Below are 19230 nucleotides of genomic sequence, written 5' to 3' on the forward strand. Positions count from 1 at the left end.
TTAAGTAGGGAGAAAAAAAGTTTATTTTATAAAATAGTATAGATATAGAAATATACATATGAATATAAATAAATACTTACCTCAAAGTTGGAGAAAAAGATATCAAATTTAAATATTTAAATTCGAATGAAAGGAGTACTTTCTTTCAAAATATTGAAACCTATATACTGTAAATCAATATCGAGTTCCATCCGCAAATATCTAGCTAAAGACAAAAAGATCTTCATTCCCATGGTCCCCACTTCATTCCACGCTGTCATCCGTTCTCCAATTACCACGTGGTATCTTTACATAATCGGTGTCAACATTTCATTCGAAGTTTTTAAGTAGTAATAATTATAATTATAATTATAATTATAATATGTTTTTTTTCGTCATCATTCTTTAAACTCTGAAAACTTAAAACCCCTTTACTTACTTACTTAAGTGTTCAATTTATGATATGCAAATTACATTTATGATATGCAAATTACATAACGGGTTTGATTATATATTAATATTAATATTAATAATGTTTGATTAATAGGTTTAATTTTAAAAAAACAGAAGTAACCCAATTTTTTTTCTTTATAACTACAAATATATTACTCACTAAATTACACAAAATAATGTTAAACTACTCCATCATCATCAAAGTTTGAATTTAGCTATATACAAAGACTAAATTACCAAATGAGCTAAACATTCAAAACTCATAATAACTTATTAGCATAATGTAATGGGACAAATAGTGTGATTAAAAAGTATAAGATTAGAAGGGATTGGTTACCATAAAGCTTTATTATTATAATAATAAAAATATAATAAAACTTTGAATCTTAAATCATGATAAAATTGATAAACGATAATTTATAGAATACATATATAAATATTGATACAAAATGATTTATAAATCATGATAAAAGTGATGCATAGTTATTTTTAGTTAAAGAAAAATAAATTATTTTATTTGTATTATTATAGTATTTATTATATTTTTAATAAAACCAAAATCATGATGTGATAATGTATCACATGTGTTATTTGGTCCAATTAATTCGAATAATTAGATTAAAATGTCTTTTAAATTAAAAAATAAATGTTATAAGGATATAATAATTATATAATAAATCATTTAATATATAAATAAATGTTTTATCAAATACATCCGTCGTTAAAAAAAAACACAAATATCTAAGTTATAAAGAATAAGTTATAATATAGATATAATAATTATATATATTATGCATCTTCAAGAATTAAAGAATTTATTAGAAAAGTAAAATATAGATTGGTTTGATAATCTCATTTCCATTACTATATAGCTTTAATATCCCATTAATGACTAATCTACCCTTTTATTACACATACATTGCATCATATTATTGCTAAACTATAACTATTAAAGATTTATTAACACATACATCATCTTTAATTCACCCCATCTTAAATACCATACCATAGTCCATAATATATTATACACACTTCTTATATTTACCTTAATTATATTTATCTCTTTAATTTCGTGTCATCTTTTTCTTCTTTCTTTCGTCTCTCTTTTAGCATGCCGGCTAGCTAACTTTTCCGATCAACTTGAAATTTAGTTTTACCATCTATAAATCTTCTTGTAATATAACTTTAAAGATGGAAAGTACGGATTCTTCGACTTCATCACAACAACCTCAACTGCCTCCGGGGTTTCGGTTTCACCCGACGGATGAAGAACTTGTGGTTCACTACCTTAAGAAGAAAGCCGCCTCCATCCCTCTTCCCGCTTCCATTATCGCGGAAATCGATCTTTATAAGTTCGATCCTTGGGAGCTTCCAGGTATTTTAGAAATAATTAATTGATCATTGAATTAATCTTTCTCATGTCTATTTAGTTTACCACATAAACAAGTACTTTTTCAAAATCAATACAATTAATTTTAACAAATATATATACATATGTTCGGATCGCGTTATCTAAACATATACTCCATCGTATATGTTTAGATAAACTAAATTCGTTCTTACTGCTCTTATTTTAAAAAGTGTTCGATACTTGAATAAAATGAACATGTAATAAATAAGATACAGTTAAGAACGTATCATATAAATTAAACACTGCACACACATATATCTATATCTACGTAGTAAGATATGGATATGTTTTGTGATCATAATAAATATTAGGGTTTTTTGATTTATTTATTATGTATATGCATGGTGTAAACAGCTAAGGCATCTTTTGGAGAACAAGAATGGTATTTCTTCAGTCCAAGGGACAGAAAATATCCGAACGGAGCAAGGCCGAACAGGGCGGCGACGTCGGGGTATTGGAAGGCGACCGGGACAGATAAACCGGTTTTGACAGCGGGTGGTACTGAAAAAGTTGGTGTAAAAAAAGCTCTTGTTTTCTATGGAGGTAAACCACCAAAAGGTGTTAAAACAAACTGGATCATGCATGAATATCGACTTGCTGATAACAAATCATCTATTTGCAAACCACCAGGTTTCGATGCTTCTAGAAACAAAGGATCTTTAAGGGTAATTATTAATCTGCATATATTCTATTTATTAAAATTAAATATTCCTTCTTTTATCATATCTTATCCTATACATGACATCATGTGATATATGAATATAAAATTAAAGATATATGATTCATATGTATCTGCATGTTTGTGTGATGCTAGGGGGACCATAAGAATTGGAAATAATATTTGATTCAAGTTTTAGAATTGTACGTAATATATTATATGCTAATTTTCTTAAGGCAAACTTAGATTATGTATATTTTAACTTACAAATAATAAAGTTTTATTAATTATTGTTAGTTCTAATTAATATTATGCGATTTTCAACAAAAGAAAATATAAAAAATAAGTTGCAATAAGTTAATTTGATAACTAACCAAATAATAAATTAAATGGTTATGAAAATAAATATAAATAAATATATATATATATATATATATATATATATAAAAAGTTAAACTAAATACTTGAGAAAAGTACGAGTAAAGTATTAATTATTAATAAGATCATAGATTTATATATTTTATATTTTGGTGAAAAATATTTTAATGAGTTTTAATATAAAATAAGTTAATTTTAATTAACATGTTGATTGTTTTATAAAGGTTTTTTTAGTGTCTTGTGATAACGATGAATTAACCCCTTTTGCATAGCAAGTAGACACATAACAGTCCTACTATATGTATGAAAAAGACTCATAGAATTTGAGCTATATATTATATCTGTGAATTTTTTTTTATGGGATTAATTTAACTAATTATTATTGCAGTTGGATGATTGGGTTCTATGTCGAATATATAAAAAGAGCAATATGCAGAGACCGATAGATGGAGATGGTGGCGGTGGTAGTGATCATATGAGCATGAATATTGGGATTTTATCATCTCCACTGCCGCCGGCGAGTAGGACGTCATTCAATCACCAGGGTGAGTTAATAAAAAGTTGTACAGGAGGGTATAATCTTATGCTAGACAATCATGGACACGACAACAACAATCTCATGTTCGACAACATGTTAAACTCCAATGCGGCCGACGCCAACTTGCAGAATCATGACAACATTGTTTCCACTTCGAATCTCCTTCCTATGAAACGATCCTCATTACCAGGTATGTATTTTTTGATCGAACATGGTGTACAACTAAACAAAAATGTTTAGTATATATGTTTACATTTCATATATAAATTGGCCAAACAGTGATATTCGTACGATTATTTTTGATAAATCTACCACAATATATCATAATTTATGCATGTACACCATACAACTGTTTAATGCACCATGTTGTAAAAAACTAAAAGTATTAAAATTATGATGGTAGTAGTTACACAAAATCTAGCTATATATGCTACCATATATCATACCATATAGTTTCCTAAAGTTAATTATAACATGTGATTGGTTCACTTATTTATAATGTGTGAACTCTTTTAATTAGGTGTGTTTTGGAATGAAGAGGCGGGTAATACATCATCTTCGACGTACACCAAAATGTTCTTAACCGATAGTAACCAGGAAGGGAGTCCAATGGCTACACAACCGACGGCAACCACCACCACGGAGATAAACAACAACGCATCTATGGGAAGTTTACTAAGTGAAATGCCACAGCTGCAACAGCAAACAATGCTTGTGGCTCCTGGAGATCAAAGCATATTCCGGCAACCATATCAGCTTCCGGACATGAATTGGTACACGTAATTAGATTATTTTTGGCAAGTGGCCGGGTGTGAATGGAATTTGAAGTTACATATGAAAATATGAACTTTGTTAAATTTTGGTAAGACAAAATGTCCTAGACTAGCTTGATGGTCCGTCTGAATGTGCAGCTGGTTAGCTACATACCAAATTTAGGTAAGAAGCAATGGATGATGATATATTTGCTTAAGCAGTGATTTATTTAGCTAGACTAGATGTAGGACACAACTATGTAAAAGAGAGGCATATATATAAGTTATTATGTGAAAAATTATTTACTTATCTTTTTTTTTTTTTACAGTTATATAATAATATGCTGAAAATTAAAGTTCATGCATGCAATATTCACTATCAATTTTATTTTTTTAATTATTATTATTTTTGTTTTTACTCGTATCACTTTAATAAATATTACTAATACGTGATATACATATTTAGTGATCGAAGACATCTAACATTCAAAGTTCAATTTAATTAAAAAAATGTTACAACAAATTTGGTTGAATCGAGAAGCATGCACATATCAAACCATGTGTATGTAGTTTTGCCCTCTCATCATTTACATAAGTAAATAGTTGAAGTTTATTGATCATGTCCAGAATAATATTAAATTAAAATTTACAAAAAGGAAAATTAATCAAATGCTCCTAAAGGTACAATATAGCTTTCAATATTTAATGGTTTAATTAAATTCTAATTTGCGTTTTTGTGTTTGCTAATCGATTGAGTGACTTCTGGGACCATATGGATTGTCATTCAAATGGCATTATTATCTTAAAACCACACAAAATAAAACACATTCGATGCACTTAATTCCATTTTTAGTATGGGTACGATTCGACTTTAGTACACTTTGAAACTATTAATTACTTCACTTGGAAAAAGAATAGGGACAACTAAGACATGGATCGGACTATCTTCTCTTAATATTTCTATTGAAAGAAATTATCATTTGTGTGGACATTATGAGTGTATATATATATATCCCCATAATATGTAAAATATTCGCATATTTTCACATATATTATACGTATACGTATAGAAGTCTTAAAATGAAATAAATACGTACATGTATAACAGTACAAGAAATTTCACCAAATTTCCGCTTGCAAATTCTGTCAGAGAGGGTCTTTACCGACAGATTTATGACGGATTTGGATGTAGGAAAAACTTGTCTAGGATACTAATTTCCAGCAGAATTTCGGACAAGCATAAAAGTTCCAACAAAATTATTATTAGATGTCCTTCGAGAAATGTTCTTTATCTCCCATTTGATGACTCTGGCTTTTTTTGTTCTTTTTTCATTTTGCAAGGAATTAAAGATTTTCAATATAGTACTCGTGATCTCATATGATATTACATGGTGATGATAACTACATCGAAGCACTTATGACTTATTTGCACAATACGCACGAGTTCACAAGTCTTTTTATTCCATAGCAAAACGGTGAACAACGACTAAGAAAACAAAAAGCCAAAAGCCCAAATATGTAGCCCACTATAAATGGGCCTTTTGTGAGAAAAACGGCACCTATAAGCTTTGAGAACATCCCACTATCCAAAAGATATGCTACAGGCCAACAGATGTATACTCTTGATAAAAACTAGTGTTCGTTTTTTTCTATGTTCTTATTGTATCTTCTCAGAAGAGGTCAAAATCAGTGACAGTGAACTTGTAGGGGGAAAAAGGTCAAAAAATTACGTAAACAAAATGTTATCAATATTAAATATTGTAACTAGCAATAATCAATGTTGACCACCGGGGATGATACGTATATATCAAAATATGGAACATTAACTCTATAGTCAATGTGAAAATCTTTGGGTCAATTGTTCAGATGTACAACCCAAATCAAATTTACACAAGTTTTCATCAGTTTGACATGAAATGAGCTTGAAACTTGAACTCATATCCTACATAAACCAAAATATTTAACCGGAATGAGTCAAAGATTATAGTGGAAGTAAAATGATAGGTCCAAAGAGAGCATGTTACTTTTCAGCTGGCAATACGAGGTTATCTTGACCTTCCACAAGCTTTGCAGAACGAACCACATCGCCAGTCTTTATCTGAGGGAGAATATCTCTTCCAATAGTCGTGTATCTATTCATTTTTTGGGGAGGCGGGTAGAAAAAGATCATCAGTTTAGGCAAAATGAGACAGTTAACTAGAGGTGGCAAATTGGGTGGGTAGGGTAACCTAGGTAGTATTTTTTTAGGCGATTTACTGTTTGACCCACTTGAGATCAAACATAGTCCGAATCAACCATTTTCAAAATAAAATTGGCTAAAAATGCCATCTGTAGGTTTTGCTATCCTTAAAGACCAAAGAGTACAAAAGGTTTTGAAGACGTACCCAAAAACAGAAAATTGTCCCTCGTCAAAAGATAACCCTCCTAAGCCAGACTGAAGATGCATCACCATGTATTAGTCGAGTAGTGGTCATGTAGATAAACTCTTTTCTGTTTCTAAAACGTTAGTAAAATGATAATTCTTAAATAATAAACAGAACCATTATGGTTCTATATGTTTCTTAAAGAGGAACTATAAATGTAATGGTCACCCTACGCATATTAGATGCTACTTACATAGCTCTTATCATAAAGATAAAAGAAAAACTGATTCGGAGACGAGTATTCCTCAGAGACATCATCATGAGCCATAGCAACCGCACCATAAACCGATAATGGAAGCACAGGCAACTCTCCATCCTTCCATTTGAAAATGTGAAACATTAGGCTTTACAGGAAAACTAACCGAGAGAGAAGCATTGACCATTTCGACAAAAATGAACCAACCTGTATGCTTAAAGTTGTTTTATAAAGTGGCTCAAACTGTCCAGATGGCATTATCTCAAGAGGAACACTATAACCAATACTCTTGTCAATCCCACTGTCCGAGAGAATTGCTTGGTCAGTGCATTTGAGCTTCATCCCGTCATAGGCCCCGTCTATTACCTGACAGGACATTTACCATTTTTCTTCTGAAATTCTATATAGTATATCCTAATTCACAAAAAAAAAAAATTTCTTTTATTGAAAGGATGATGTAAAACTTCACTACCTTACCAGTTTTGCAAAATTTCCCGTTGTCAGTGGTGCAGAATATCCATCCAGGACGACCTATGTATATAGTTAGGAACAAAGCGAAGCATCAAACAAAGATTTGCAGAACTGTACATGGTTAGTGTCACATTTTGGACAGAACTTGTCCAAAGTTTCAAACATTTGTTTTTGTTTAACATATTTATACATTATTTATATAGTATGTATCCTAAACTTGTTGTAATTTATTATACCTGGACTGTTGCAGCTTTTCTTGGCACACCACCAGATTGTGGAGTAAACATTGAGCCATCTCCTTTTTCAATCACTAATTCAACAACAGCTCTGCCCGTGAGCCTAAAAGTTCAGTAAAACGACTGTCACCACCCAGAAAATCTTAAGGTTTTGTTACCCATTTAAATTATCACGACTTTGTTTAATATGCATTCAGTTTATTAAAACATAATATACAGAATGAGAAAAAAAATATGGGAGAACGTTTACCTAGGATAATTTGTATATTGTGCGGGGAGCAAGAAAGATAGTCCAGGAGCCTGCCGAAAACAAAATACTGCAATCATATACATAAAAACTAATATTCTACACATAAAATACACCAAAATAATATCGCAATGTATCTTCAGGTCCAAAACCAGTACATTATCTATAACTTTGCATGTAATGCCGTTTGTATGTACCTGTAGCAGCTCTAGCTGAGCAATAGAATCCAGTGAAGATGCAAGAGCTACTGATACTCTATCTGGATCCTTTTCCTTTATATATCCTAGTAGAGTCTGCAATCCCCCCTGCAGACACATAAACATGTCTGTATAACTTGTGGCAACATCCACCCAACTAATGGACTAATTCATAAACACGGTAAAACATTGATTTCAAAAAGGTGAAACAATATATAAGGTGTGTATACAGGATACTAGGATAGTAACGTGGTATTAAAAGCATTAGGAACTACCTAAACAGAGCTAAAACATATTCTTTCAAGGTACCTTCCCATCGGTAAGAGATGTATAAATTTCCAACCCCTTTTCCTTCTGATCAGCTGGTACACTTGCCAATATAGATTCCTTTTCATCCACTGCAATCTGATCAAGCAATAAGAACTATGAAGAAATACTATTCAAGCACTCTACACTGATTTACCTGCCTTAAGGTAATTAATTACCTTAAGAGCTTTCTTTACATTACTCTCCATCGTTCCGTAAGGCTTTCTCTGAGGAATTCTTAGTAGGTACGACAGTTCCTCGAGAGAATTCTACAAGAAAGCCATGAATAGATTTCAACATAAGACTATCAAAACAATGAAAATGGATCAATGATGAAATGTTTGATAGACCTGTATACTTTTCATGTTTGGGTTCGCAGGGATGGCTTTTCTTAAAGCTAATTCTCCGGTTCTCGGAACCTTTGTGTCTGGCGAGTATAGGACTGCTTCAGCAGGCGGAAGAAATGACACATCCCATCCGGGCAAAGGTACTGGAGATGTAAGTTGAATGATCACAAGAATGACCGAAATTGTAGCCCCCAGTCTCATAATTCCACGCTCTAAAACCGATACATGTAATTTGGTGTCCACTTTTTGTTGGTCTGAACATCCCTACATGAAATCCATTTGTGAAACTTGAACAACCGGGATCAAGATGATACATCAATCTTGTTTTGATGTATGACTTTCAAACAAAATGCATCTGCATAGAATCATATACACAGCTTCTGATGCTATCTGAATGTAGTGTTTTATTGGTAACCTAGGTAGCTGACCCTTTTTGCAAGCCGACTAACCCAGCAACAATCTGCTTTGAGGATAGCCTGGAATCATCATGGGTGAACCTTCATGGCCACAAAGGGGTATATTTTTTTGTTCCTAGGATTCAAATTTGAGACCTCCATATTCTCAGCCTTAAAGACCAAGCCTTTACCACTAGGCCACCACCCTTGTGGTTCTATCCATATTGAAGCACAAAGTAAACACAACTAGATGAAACAATACACAATCAAGGTTTTGAACTAATTTTCCCAAAATATGTGTCTAGCTGCAAAACTGTTTAAGTTGGGGATTTAGGTTGCCAATCTTGTACGAAGTAGTGATACATATGCCGAAAATATAGGCCTACAAGCATGTTTATCCACACAATGTGGGCAAACATGTTTGATCCATACAATGTATGACACATAAATTTCACCATTCTCTTTCCTTATCTTTACCTTTGATCTTGCTATTGCAATGATCTCCTAGTTAAGCATACTCTTTTTGGGCATGCATGTTATCATATCTATCATCTTTCACAATATCCTTCCTGTAGTGAGCGATATGTATACATAGAAGCCTGTTTTCTAATCAGAAAGGACTATTTATATTTTAGAGAATTTTTATTCATCTATACTTTTGAGGCAAATTTTAAGCAAATAAACCCAAAGTGTCTAGCCTCTAGTATAGTCAAGTATTAATATGTATGAAAAATTGGTTGATTGATTCCATGTCCTATTTTGGTAATCTTGTATCTTTGTATGAGAAAAAAAAAACACACCATATAAATATAAGTAAGTAAGTAATTGCTCAGTGCCGCCTTCTGCGGGTTTTGAGCCCCAATACGTCGACGGTGTATGGGGGAGGTTAAGATGCGGGGAGGTTTTGACACCATATAAATATAATACTATCTATATCTATATCTATACTATATTATAAAGCAAATAAGGTTTCAACTTTCAACTTTCAATTTCAACAATATACATATGATAATGCATGATGTACCATACATCAATACCCCACAACTTTCAACTTTCATTTTCATCTCTCTCCTCAAATCTTAACCACTCATTTTTTTCTCCCTCCTCTATAAATCATTTTATTCCTCTAATTCATTCAAAATCTTTTATCCCAAAATCCGTACATCGATGTATCATAAAAATTATATGGGTGTTCATAAAATTTCATGCTCTTTCATTAGAGATGTCATTTGATATACTTTCGACGAATTTTTAAATCCGAAGGCGGAGCCCGTACGACTAAGGCATTTAGCTATCACACTCTATGACCTATCAGCCCACCTTCTCACCGCCGCTAACTCCACGTCCACTGCAACGCGTGGGTACCGTTCTCGCTATATAGAAATGTTAAACCTAGTAAGTAAGTAACACCCAATACTGTCTTCTAGAAGTTATGGGTCTCAATACCGCCTACTACAGTACATGGGGGATTGGGATGTAGACAATTTACCCTACCTAAGGTAGAGAGACTACTTCCAAGTTCTACCTTAGGTAGGACAGAACCTCCGGCCTTGCAAGGAGTAAAGATCCGACTCTTTTAACCACTTAATCCAAGCCTTGCTTGTAAAAATTAGGTCTATATATAAAAGTTAGTTCTATATATAAAATTATTCTGTATAAACGAATGAGGGTTTCCTTCCTTTTCAGGCAAGTCTTTAACTTAGATTAACATAAACTTTTTATGGGCCCTCAATATGTTTACCTAGCGAGGTTCGAATCAAAGACATAAAATTACTAATTCACAATGTGTGATATATCATTTTTTAAAGATAAAGAAAAATGGGTAACATGAAATGTAGTATATAGACCTGTAACTAACCGTTGATCGCTTCGAGCCAGTGAAAATGCAACTAATAAGCTTTGGCTGGACTGATCTAGCTGGACTTGTGCTGAACTGGAACAGGGAATGCGTGGACACAGAATACCTTCTGGTAATAGAGGGACTAATAGTGACATTAAAAAAAACTTTGGGGGAGATTAGTGAATAAGAAGAAGAAGATAACATAACAGCCATGGCCAAACAATTGCAGGTTTTGGCGGGTGTTATCTTCGTTATCCAAATCCTATCTGTTCTGCTTTTGCTTTTGGTGTGGGGATATTTTGTGGCTACTTATATTTTGTTCCCCTGGTCTATGATACATTGTCATCCTTCGTACTTAGAAAAACCTAGTTTTTGCATTCGCGCGTTGCTCCGAAACATGTTATTCACACGATAAATTTTTGCATACAAACAATATATAATAGTATAAGTGTAATACGTTTGTAATAAATATTCAAACGCATATTTTGAAATAAAAAATACATAACAATAATAAAAATAACTTATATAATTAATAAGAATAAGAAGATATATGAAAAGCATTAAACAAAGCAATTACTATATTAATGCAAATAATGACACTCCAACGACAGTGATGTAATATAATGTTTTGCTTAAATCTTAAATGACCATAAAAAAGTAATGATGAAGAGTATTATCATATATTAAGAAACGTTATATATAACGAATCGGAGGAAAATAAATGTTTAAAGATAAAACTATAAACATATGAAAATTGTTTGATAGAAACATGAGATCCCCAAAGTTTGGTGTCTGAAAAACGAAAAACAAAAAAATTGATAAGGTCAAAAGTTAAAAGATATAAGTTTTAGAGGGTAAAAAGGGGGGGAAAAAAACAAAAGTTAAAATTTTTGTACTTTATGTACATAAAACTTATTGTGATAGGCTAAAAGCTAAAAGATTGAAACTTTAAGGAGTAAAATGAAAATTAAAAAAAAAAAGGTTTTTGTACTTTATGCATAAAGACTTGTACATTTCACATTAGTTTTTAGTGTGTGTATACTGTATATATAAAGTCCCCATCTAGGATCAGAGGTGGTACTAGGAAAAATTTTCAGAGGGGGCAAAGTAAAAATTCCGTGAAAAATAAATTTAAAAGGGGGCAAAATGTTAAAAACCTATATAAATTTTTTTAAAAATCATGAAAACTTTAAAAATACATGACAAAATTTAAATTTTGAATAAGGGCATTTGCCCCCTTTGACCCCCCCCCCCCCCCCCCCCTTAGTACCGCCCCTAGTAGTGATGATGACGTCAAGTGGTGTACAGGTTGATGTAAAGAGGGGTAGTTTGTATTCTAGAAGATGAGGAAAATATGATGTAAATATATAAAAAAGATAATAAGGAATTTCCAATTAAAAATGTATAATTTCAATAATTGAGTGAAGAAAATGGTAAATGAGTGGGAACCATTTGGTATCAAGTACCATATTGGTAGTTTGAGTACACACCACATAATTCTCATGTCTGGTAACTCACCATTCCCATACATGGATAACAAAATATAGTTTCTCCACTTGTCTTTTTAATGTTTGAACTTGTAACTTGCAACCTTTATTAAATGATACCAGTTAATCTATGAATGTAATCCTTATATAGTGGTTATATATATATATATATATATATGTAATCCTTATATAGTGGTTATATATATATAGGGGGAAGGGAATATGAGGCTTTTAGGCACCTAAGTTCGGTGAAAAACCTCTCACATACCATTTTTTAAACCATAAAAATCATGAGGGGCCAAACATTTATTCAAAATATTAAAATATTGGTATGTGAGGGGTTTTTCACCAAAGTTGGGTACATAACAGCCTCATACTCACTTTTCTAATATATATATATATATATAGGGGTTGGGTATTGTAAAACAAGTATTAAAGTAAAACAAATAAGACAAGATCTTGACTCTTAGATCATGGTTAAACTGATGCACGAAGATTCACGAAACAATTGATGCACGATGATTTTCATGATATACAATGATTTTCACTGAAAAGAAATCTATTGTTTTATTTGTTTTAGTTTAATGTTTGTTTTATTTTACCTAAAACCATATATATATATATATATAGTGAAATGTTCATTTAAAAACTAAATTTTTTGTGAAAACTAGAAAAATGTCAAAACACATTGTGATCTGAATTTAACACAATGTGTTTTAATTGTGTTTTTATAAAATACAATGTATTTTTATTGTATAATCTAAAATACGTTGTGTTAAGTTTTAAATCACGGTGTGTTTTTTATAGCGTTGTAAATCAGAAAATTGTTCAAACACACTGTGATATGAACTTAACACAATGTGTTTTCGAAAAACATATTAAAAACACATTGTGTTAAATTCAGAACACAATGTGTTTTGACAGTTTTCTAATTTTCACGAAAAATTTAGTTTTCAAATGATCAAAACCCTATATATATATATAGGGTGGCAATCAAATGAGAACCAACTTAAAATGAGAACAAATGAGAACACTTAAAATCATTTTGATGCATTATAAGTTTATAAAACTGACATAGTGCATAACTAATTATCATTATTTAAGTGTTTAACAACACATTGATCCGTCAAAATCGAGAAAATCACGTTTTTTGTTGGATGCATCATTTTAATGAATATGTATCAAAGATGGATGCACAAAACAAAAAACATGATTTTTTCGATTTTGACGGATCAATGTGTTGTTAAGCACTTAAATAAAGATAATTAATTAAGCACTATGTTAGTTTTATGGACTTTTAATGCATCAAAATGATGTTTTTAAGTGTTCTCACCGTTCTTATTTTAAAAGTGTTCTCATCAGAGTGTTACCATATATATATATTATAGTTAGTGGGTTGGGTTGGGTTATATTAGGGACCATTATGGACATGTAACTTACACATGTGTAAGTTGTAAGTTGTAACTTACACATGTGTAAGTCATGGTAGCGGTGGTCTCCGTCGCCGGAGGATCGTGGTGGTGGTCGGAGATGGTGGTGGTGGTGGTGGTGATGGTGGTTGTATAACTTACGCATGTGTAAGTTGTACTTACACATGTGTAAGTCGTGGTGAAGATGGTCGCCGTCACCAGAGGATCATGGTAGTGGTCGGAGATGGTTGTGGTCGGAAATGGTGAAAAATAAATGATTGAGAAGTGTCCCTAATGGTTCCTAAAATAAGGAGTCCATAATTTAACTTTTTCCTATGGTTATATATATATATATATATATATGATAGAGATCAAAATAGAAGATACTTTAAGGGAAGAAGAGAGAAAATGTTGTTTTTTTTCCTTTTTATACTTTTTTCATTCTCTCTCTAATTAATTAATGAGTTAATTACTTAAATGGTACCTGACGTTTGCGCGATATTGCTAGTTTGATACCTTTTCTTTCAAAATTACGCGGATCATACCTAACGTTTTCAAAACTCCACTCGGGCCATACTTGAACCAAGTGGTTGTTTAACCCCCCCCCCCCCAACACACACACACATGACTTGCACGTGAGGGGTAAAGATGTAATATCACGTTTCTTAATTACTTAAATGGTACCTAATGTTTAGTTATTATTTTTTTTACTTTTTAATTTTGAAAAGTGAATTTCGCTTTAAGCCAATGTCTTAAAAACCGGTATTTTAGACATACCAGTGTGGAAAAATTTCAGGTATTATCGGTAGTACCGGAAATACCGGCTGGTACGACTATTTTTAATTTGTTTTATTTTTTTATAAAAATTCTTCAAAACCTGTTACAATTTAACAAAATAGTCAAAATGCACTTATAATAACTAAAAAATAATACAAAGTATATATATTTTATAACAAAATATAAGTTTTAAAGTTCACAAATAACCAAAAATAGCAATTTTGTGTCATAAAAATAATTTTTAAAAAATTTCTAATTTTCTTTTTTGAAAATACCGGAAATACTTCAACGGTAATACCGGAAAATACCAGGAATACCAGAAATATCAGTCGTTATGTTCCGGTATTTAAAACATTACTTTAAACTTCGTGTCACGGTAAATACCGGCCGGTATTTCTGGTATTCCTTGTATTTTCCGGTATTACCGTTGCGTTATTTCTGATATTTTCAAAAAAAAAATTGAAATTTTTTTAAAACTACTTTTATGATACTTTATTTTCTATTTTTTATTATTTGTGAATTTTAAAGCTTATATTTTGTTTTGAAATATCTACTCGGTATTATTTTTTAGTAGATTATAATTGCATTTTGACTATTTTAGTTAAATTGTAACAAGTTTTGGAAGATTTTTATTAAAAAAAATAAAACAAATTAAAAATAGTCGTATCGACCGGTATTTCCGGTAATACTGATAATACCGGAAATTTTTCTACACTGGTATGACTAAAATAACGGTTTTTCAAACATTGTCTTAAAGCGAAATTCACCTTTCAAAATTAAAAAAAATACAAGAAAAAAAATAAATTAAATCTTAATATATACTATAAGACAGTTGAACTAATGACTAATTGACCAATCACATTGTTCGATTTCATCAAATTGACTTTTGATGATGTCATCATTTAGATAAACTACAAATTAAAATCCTAATAATCATTATCTAAATATATTATTATATTAATATTTATATTAGTTTGTAGAAAAAGTCTCATTAATTTACACTTTTTTGTTTTCCATCAATAATTTACACTTTTTAGCTCTGAATACTTAATTTATATTTATTTTTAGCTATCAAATTGAGAGAATTTTTTAAAATTTACAATCATTTAATTAAATAAAAAAAATTTAACATATGAAATATTTTCTACAAAAAATTATTTGAAAACCTAATGACTTATTAACAAATATTAGAAGAGTCCTAATTGTTATCAAAGAATATAAAAAGCAATCCTAATTGTTATCATATTATCATAGAACAAGTGATTGAAAATAAACATATGCGTATTATGAACGCGCATCATGATTAAATACATATATTTATATATTAATTTTTAATTATTTCTCCTAATAATATCACATTATGAGTACATCTGTTTCAAAATATATTATAATGGAGAAATTATTATATGTAGCATGTGCCTTGTGGAATGACTACGGCGAACAATTCCATCAATATGTCTAGACTAATAATGACAGTGAGGAACCTATGATTATTGTACTACAACTTGCAAAATATAACACTTAAAACCGTTTTTTTTTAAATTGCAAGCTTTTACGACTTAAATGTATGAAGATCTAATATTGTTAATATCGTAAATCCCGTGTCCAGTGTTGGACACGAGTCTAAAATCTAGTTAATAACTAAACATTAGGTATCATTTAAGTAATTAAGAAACATTAGGTATGAAACCAGCAATATCGTACAAACGTTAGGTACCATTTAAGTAATTAAGAAACGCGATATTACATCTTTACCCCTCACGTGCAAGTCACGTGTTGGGGGGGGGGGTTTAACGGCCATCAAACGGCATTTAGCTCTAGTGTGGTCCGAGTGGGATTTTGGAAACGTTAGGTATGATCTGCGTAATTTCGAAATGAAAGGTATTAAACCAACAATATCGCACAAATGTTAGGTACCGTTTAAGTAATTAACTCTTAATTAATTCCAAAATTTTTTTATATATTTTTAAAAATAGTTTTTTTTCAAAGAGTGTAACCCGTAAGCTATAGGTGAAACCTCTCAATCTATGACGGAACCATTATGGTTAAGGACGAATTATGTTAGATAAATCACTTCATTACCGATCATCCCTATGACCTATCCTTCTCTATGACCTATCATTCTCTATGATCTATTACTCTCACCAGCTACCTCTTGTTAATATTCGTAACGGCGACGCCCGTCTTGTTAATATCCGTAACGGCGAAGCCCGTACGGTACTCTTATATGTATAGCTCGCTAACTCGGATTAGAATTTTTATTTTAGTTTTTTTTTTAAAATTTTTTTTTATTGAATGAGTTAATTAAAAAAAGAATAGAAAAATTCAAAAAACAATTTTAAAAAAATTGGTATATAATAAGTCATTAAAAAACTGGTAAGTTCTTATGTTTCATTATATTATATAGATATATTTTCAAATTCTACAAACCTAAAAAATAATACACAATCACAAATTAGGGCATGCAAACGCAAATTTCGCAAACCCGTAAAGCAAGGTCTTGTTAATCGCAACCTATGTTTTACAATTTTGCGAAATTTTACGATTTGAAAGCCCCACTCTATGATTTTAAAATCCTAAGCATTTTATTGGGATTTTGATGAGTATTTTGTAAAAACATGAAAACTTGGATATTAACTTTAAGGGTGAAGTGCAAAAACCGTCGTTCTGGTTTGTCGTTTTTATAGTTTTTATCCTGCCGTTAACTTTTAACCAAAATCATCCATGTGGTTTGCACTTCGATCCTACTTCCGTTAAATCCCCCCCGTTTTTGCACATTTTCATCTATCTCGTTATTATTTTTAATTCACACCTCTAATTAAAGGCAATTCAGACCTCTAATCAAAGACATTGCCTGCATTATCTAACTCTATATTATATATATATATATATATATATACCGTTTGTGGATGTTATGAACCTGACGACAGTGATGTAATATATTGTCTTGCTTTTAATGTAACATGAACGTAAAACGTATGATGATGAAAGTTATTATTTTTAAAAAAATGTTATATATATAGCCAAATGTTTGAAAAAAACATAAACGTGTAAAAGTAGTTAAATAGAAACGTGAGAACTCAAAAGTTTAGTGTCAAAAAAATTAAGAACTTAATCTTTTCATAGAGGTAAAAGCTTTGAGAAGTAAAAATAAGATGAGTCAAAAGTAAACAAATATTAAAGTTACAATATGATGGAAGTAAAACTCAAAAAATAGAAACTTAAGGGTTTAAATTGAAATTAACAAAAGTAAAAGAGTGTTGTACACTTGTATCTATTGCAAAGATAGTTGTACACTTCAAAAATTCGTTGAAATATACATAGGAAATTTTTGTGTTTACCAAGTATTAACTACACCGTTGGATTATAAATTAAATATTTGGGTAGACGCACGATGATGATCTATGTGAAGAGTAGTGAGAAGTTTTGATTGGTTGAGAGTTGTGACTATTCACCCCTCACTTTCACTTGAAAGAAACAAAACCTTTATATCTTCCACTTTCTCACTTTTACTTTTCCTCATTATATTTTAGAGTCAATTCCCATTTTATATCTCTTTTTTCATTTTATTCCTAAAGTATGCTTCTTTTCTAAACAATAGAAAATTTTATACCACGTTCTGAACATTTTTTCATTTTATGTTTTTCTCTTATCTCATCAGTTTTTTTTCCAAAAAAGTCTTACCTTATCAATTTCATTTAACTATATTTTTATAAATATTATTTAATACTACTTCTTTTTGTTCATATTCATTACTACTTTAGTTTTCTACATACTACACATTACATGAATACATGTATAACTAAAAAAAACCTATTAATGAAGACTACAACAACTTTACCGACATCATTTAATCAATATAACCACATTAGCCTTTCATAATATGCATTCTTCCATCTTCAATATCACCACTTACCTTTTTGTTTAGTTCATGTCAAAATAAATAACCTTTCTCATAAAGAATTGAATCCACATACTCAAATTCAGACTTTTGCTCTCATAATCCTTTAATTTGCAATAGACGCTTAATAGGCGCTTTAAGATTCACCACCATTTACGAATACTCACAATCTTATCAGCTAAGCCACTTTTGACGCAAACTTTGTGTTGCGTTATTCATGATATATGACCATTTAAACGATGCATCGCTTTTGAATAACTAAATGGTATATTAGATGTATAGGCCACATACATCCTCTTATGTCATCTTAAGATATTTAAGGGAATGAGTCCCCACTTGGTTAGAAATTGGTGAGTAATTGATATTTTCTGAGAGCTTATAAACTCATTACTTTGAATAATCTATAGATTATCTTTTGCATCATAATGACTCAGGATGGTCAACCCGTCATGCCAAAACAATAATAATGAAATCATGGTTCATAAACTTCTAGTTATGACCATATGTGATTCAAGTACATTTTGCATTGTATAGTTTATATACAATGATGATACCAAAGTGTATCATTTACTCTTAAATGTTGTTCCTTTTGATCAAATTATATTAGCTATCGAAGTATCTCTTTAGGAACCAACAATATGTCAATAATATGACAATCTTGAATACATATATAAACGACATATTGTATATAGTCGGTTTTTATTTTTTTTATTTTTTGTTACTCATAATTTGGTCAGTTATTGTGACAACTCGTGTTCATTTGTCGATCATTGCTAGTGTCATCTCGTGTTCTTAAGAAACACTTTGATATTTAAATTTCTATGACCAT

The 19230-nt window shown here is 30.8% G+C and overlaps 2 protein-coding genes across 4 annotated transcripts; one reads left to right on the forward strand and one right to left on the reverse strand.

The window, feature by feature from the left end:
• The first annotated feature begins 1623 nt into the window (after positions 1-1623).
• LOC122600630 (NAC transcription factor 25-like) lies at positions 1624-4460 on the forward strand. 2 transcript variants are annotated; one of them, XM_043773375.1, is made up of 5 exons: positions 1624-1807; positions 2198-2386; positions 2474-2508; positions 3268-3607; positions 3938-4460. In XM_043773375.1, the coding sequence occupies exons 1-5, from the start codon at positions 1624-1626 to the stop codon at positions 4198-4200; spliced, it is 1011 nt and encodes a 336-aa protein (XP_043629310.1). In that variant the 3' UTR covers positions 4201-4460. The 2 variants fall into 2 exon arrangements, with proteins under 2 accessions (XP_043629310.1, XP_043629309.1); XM_043773374.1 differs by having other exon boundaries at positions 2198-2508.
• Positions 4461-5895: 1435 nt separating this feature from the next.
• LOC122600333 (peptidyl-prolyl cis-trans isomerase CYP37, chloroplastic) lies at positions 5896-11102 on the reverse strand. Of its 2 annotated transcripts, none has more exons than XM_043773042.1 (13): positions 10846-11102; positions 8596-8856; positions 8425-8514; positions 8249-8344; positions 7940-8047; positions 7746-7795; positions 7496-7598; positions 7266-7319; positions 6996-7154; positions 6786-6908; positions 6554-6603; positions 6194-6301; positions 5896-6111 (listed from the first exon to the last, which is right to left on the reverse strand). In XM_043773042.1, the coding sequence occupies exons 1-13, from the start codon at positions 11038-11040 to the stop codon at positions 6105-6107; spliced, it is 1404 nt and encodes a 467-aa protein (XP_043628977.1). In that variant the 5' UTR covers positions 11041-11102; the 3' UTR covers positions 5896-6104. The 2 variants fall into 2 exon arrangements, with proteins under 2 accessions (XP_043628977.1, XP_043628976.1); XM_043773041.1 differs by having other exon boundaries at positions 8596-8846; positions 10835-11065.
• Between the last annotated feature and the right edge of the window lie 8128 nt (positions 11103-19230).

The sequence above is a fragment of the Erigeron canadensis genome, chromosome 5 (genome assembly GCF_010389155.1).
Source record: "Erigeron canadensis isolate Cc75 chromosome 5, C_canadensis_v1, whole genome shotgun sequence".
In the NCBI taxonomy this organism is placed as follows: domain Eukaryota; kingdom Viridiplantae; phylum Streptophyta; class Magnoliopsida; order Asterales; family Asteraceae; genus Erigeron; species Erigeron canadensis.

Coding starts and splice junctions, on each gene's coding strand:
- LOC122600630 (XM_043773374.1), top strand. CDS start 1,624: ATGGAAAGTACGGATTCTTCGACTTCATCACAACAACCTCAACTGCCT. Junction 1,808..2,197: donor CGATCCTTGGGAGCTTCCAG/GTATTTTAGAAA, acceptor TGGTGTAAACAG/CTAAGGCATCTTTTGGAGAA. Junction 2,509..3,267: donor GAAACAAAGGATCTTTAAGG/GTAATTATTAAT, acceptor TTATTATTGCAG/TTGGATGATTGGGTTCTATG.
- LOC122600333 (XM_043773042.1), bottom strand. CDS start 11,040: ATGGCTGTTATGTTATCTTCTTCTTCTTATTCACTAATCTCCCCCAAA. Junction 6,909..6,995: donor AAACAACTTTAAGCATACAG/GTTGGTTCATTT, acceptor TTCAAATGGAAG/GATGGAGAGTTGCCTGTGCT. Junction 6,302..6,553: donor GGACAATTTTCTGTTTTTGG/GTACGTCTTCAA, acceptor AAAAATGAATAG/ATACACGACTATTGGAAGAG.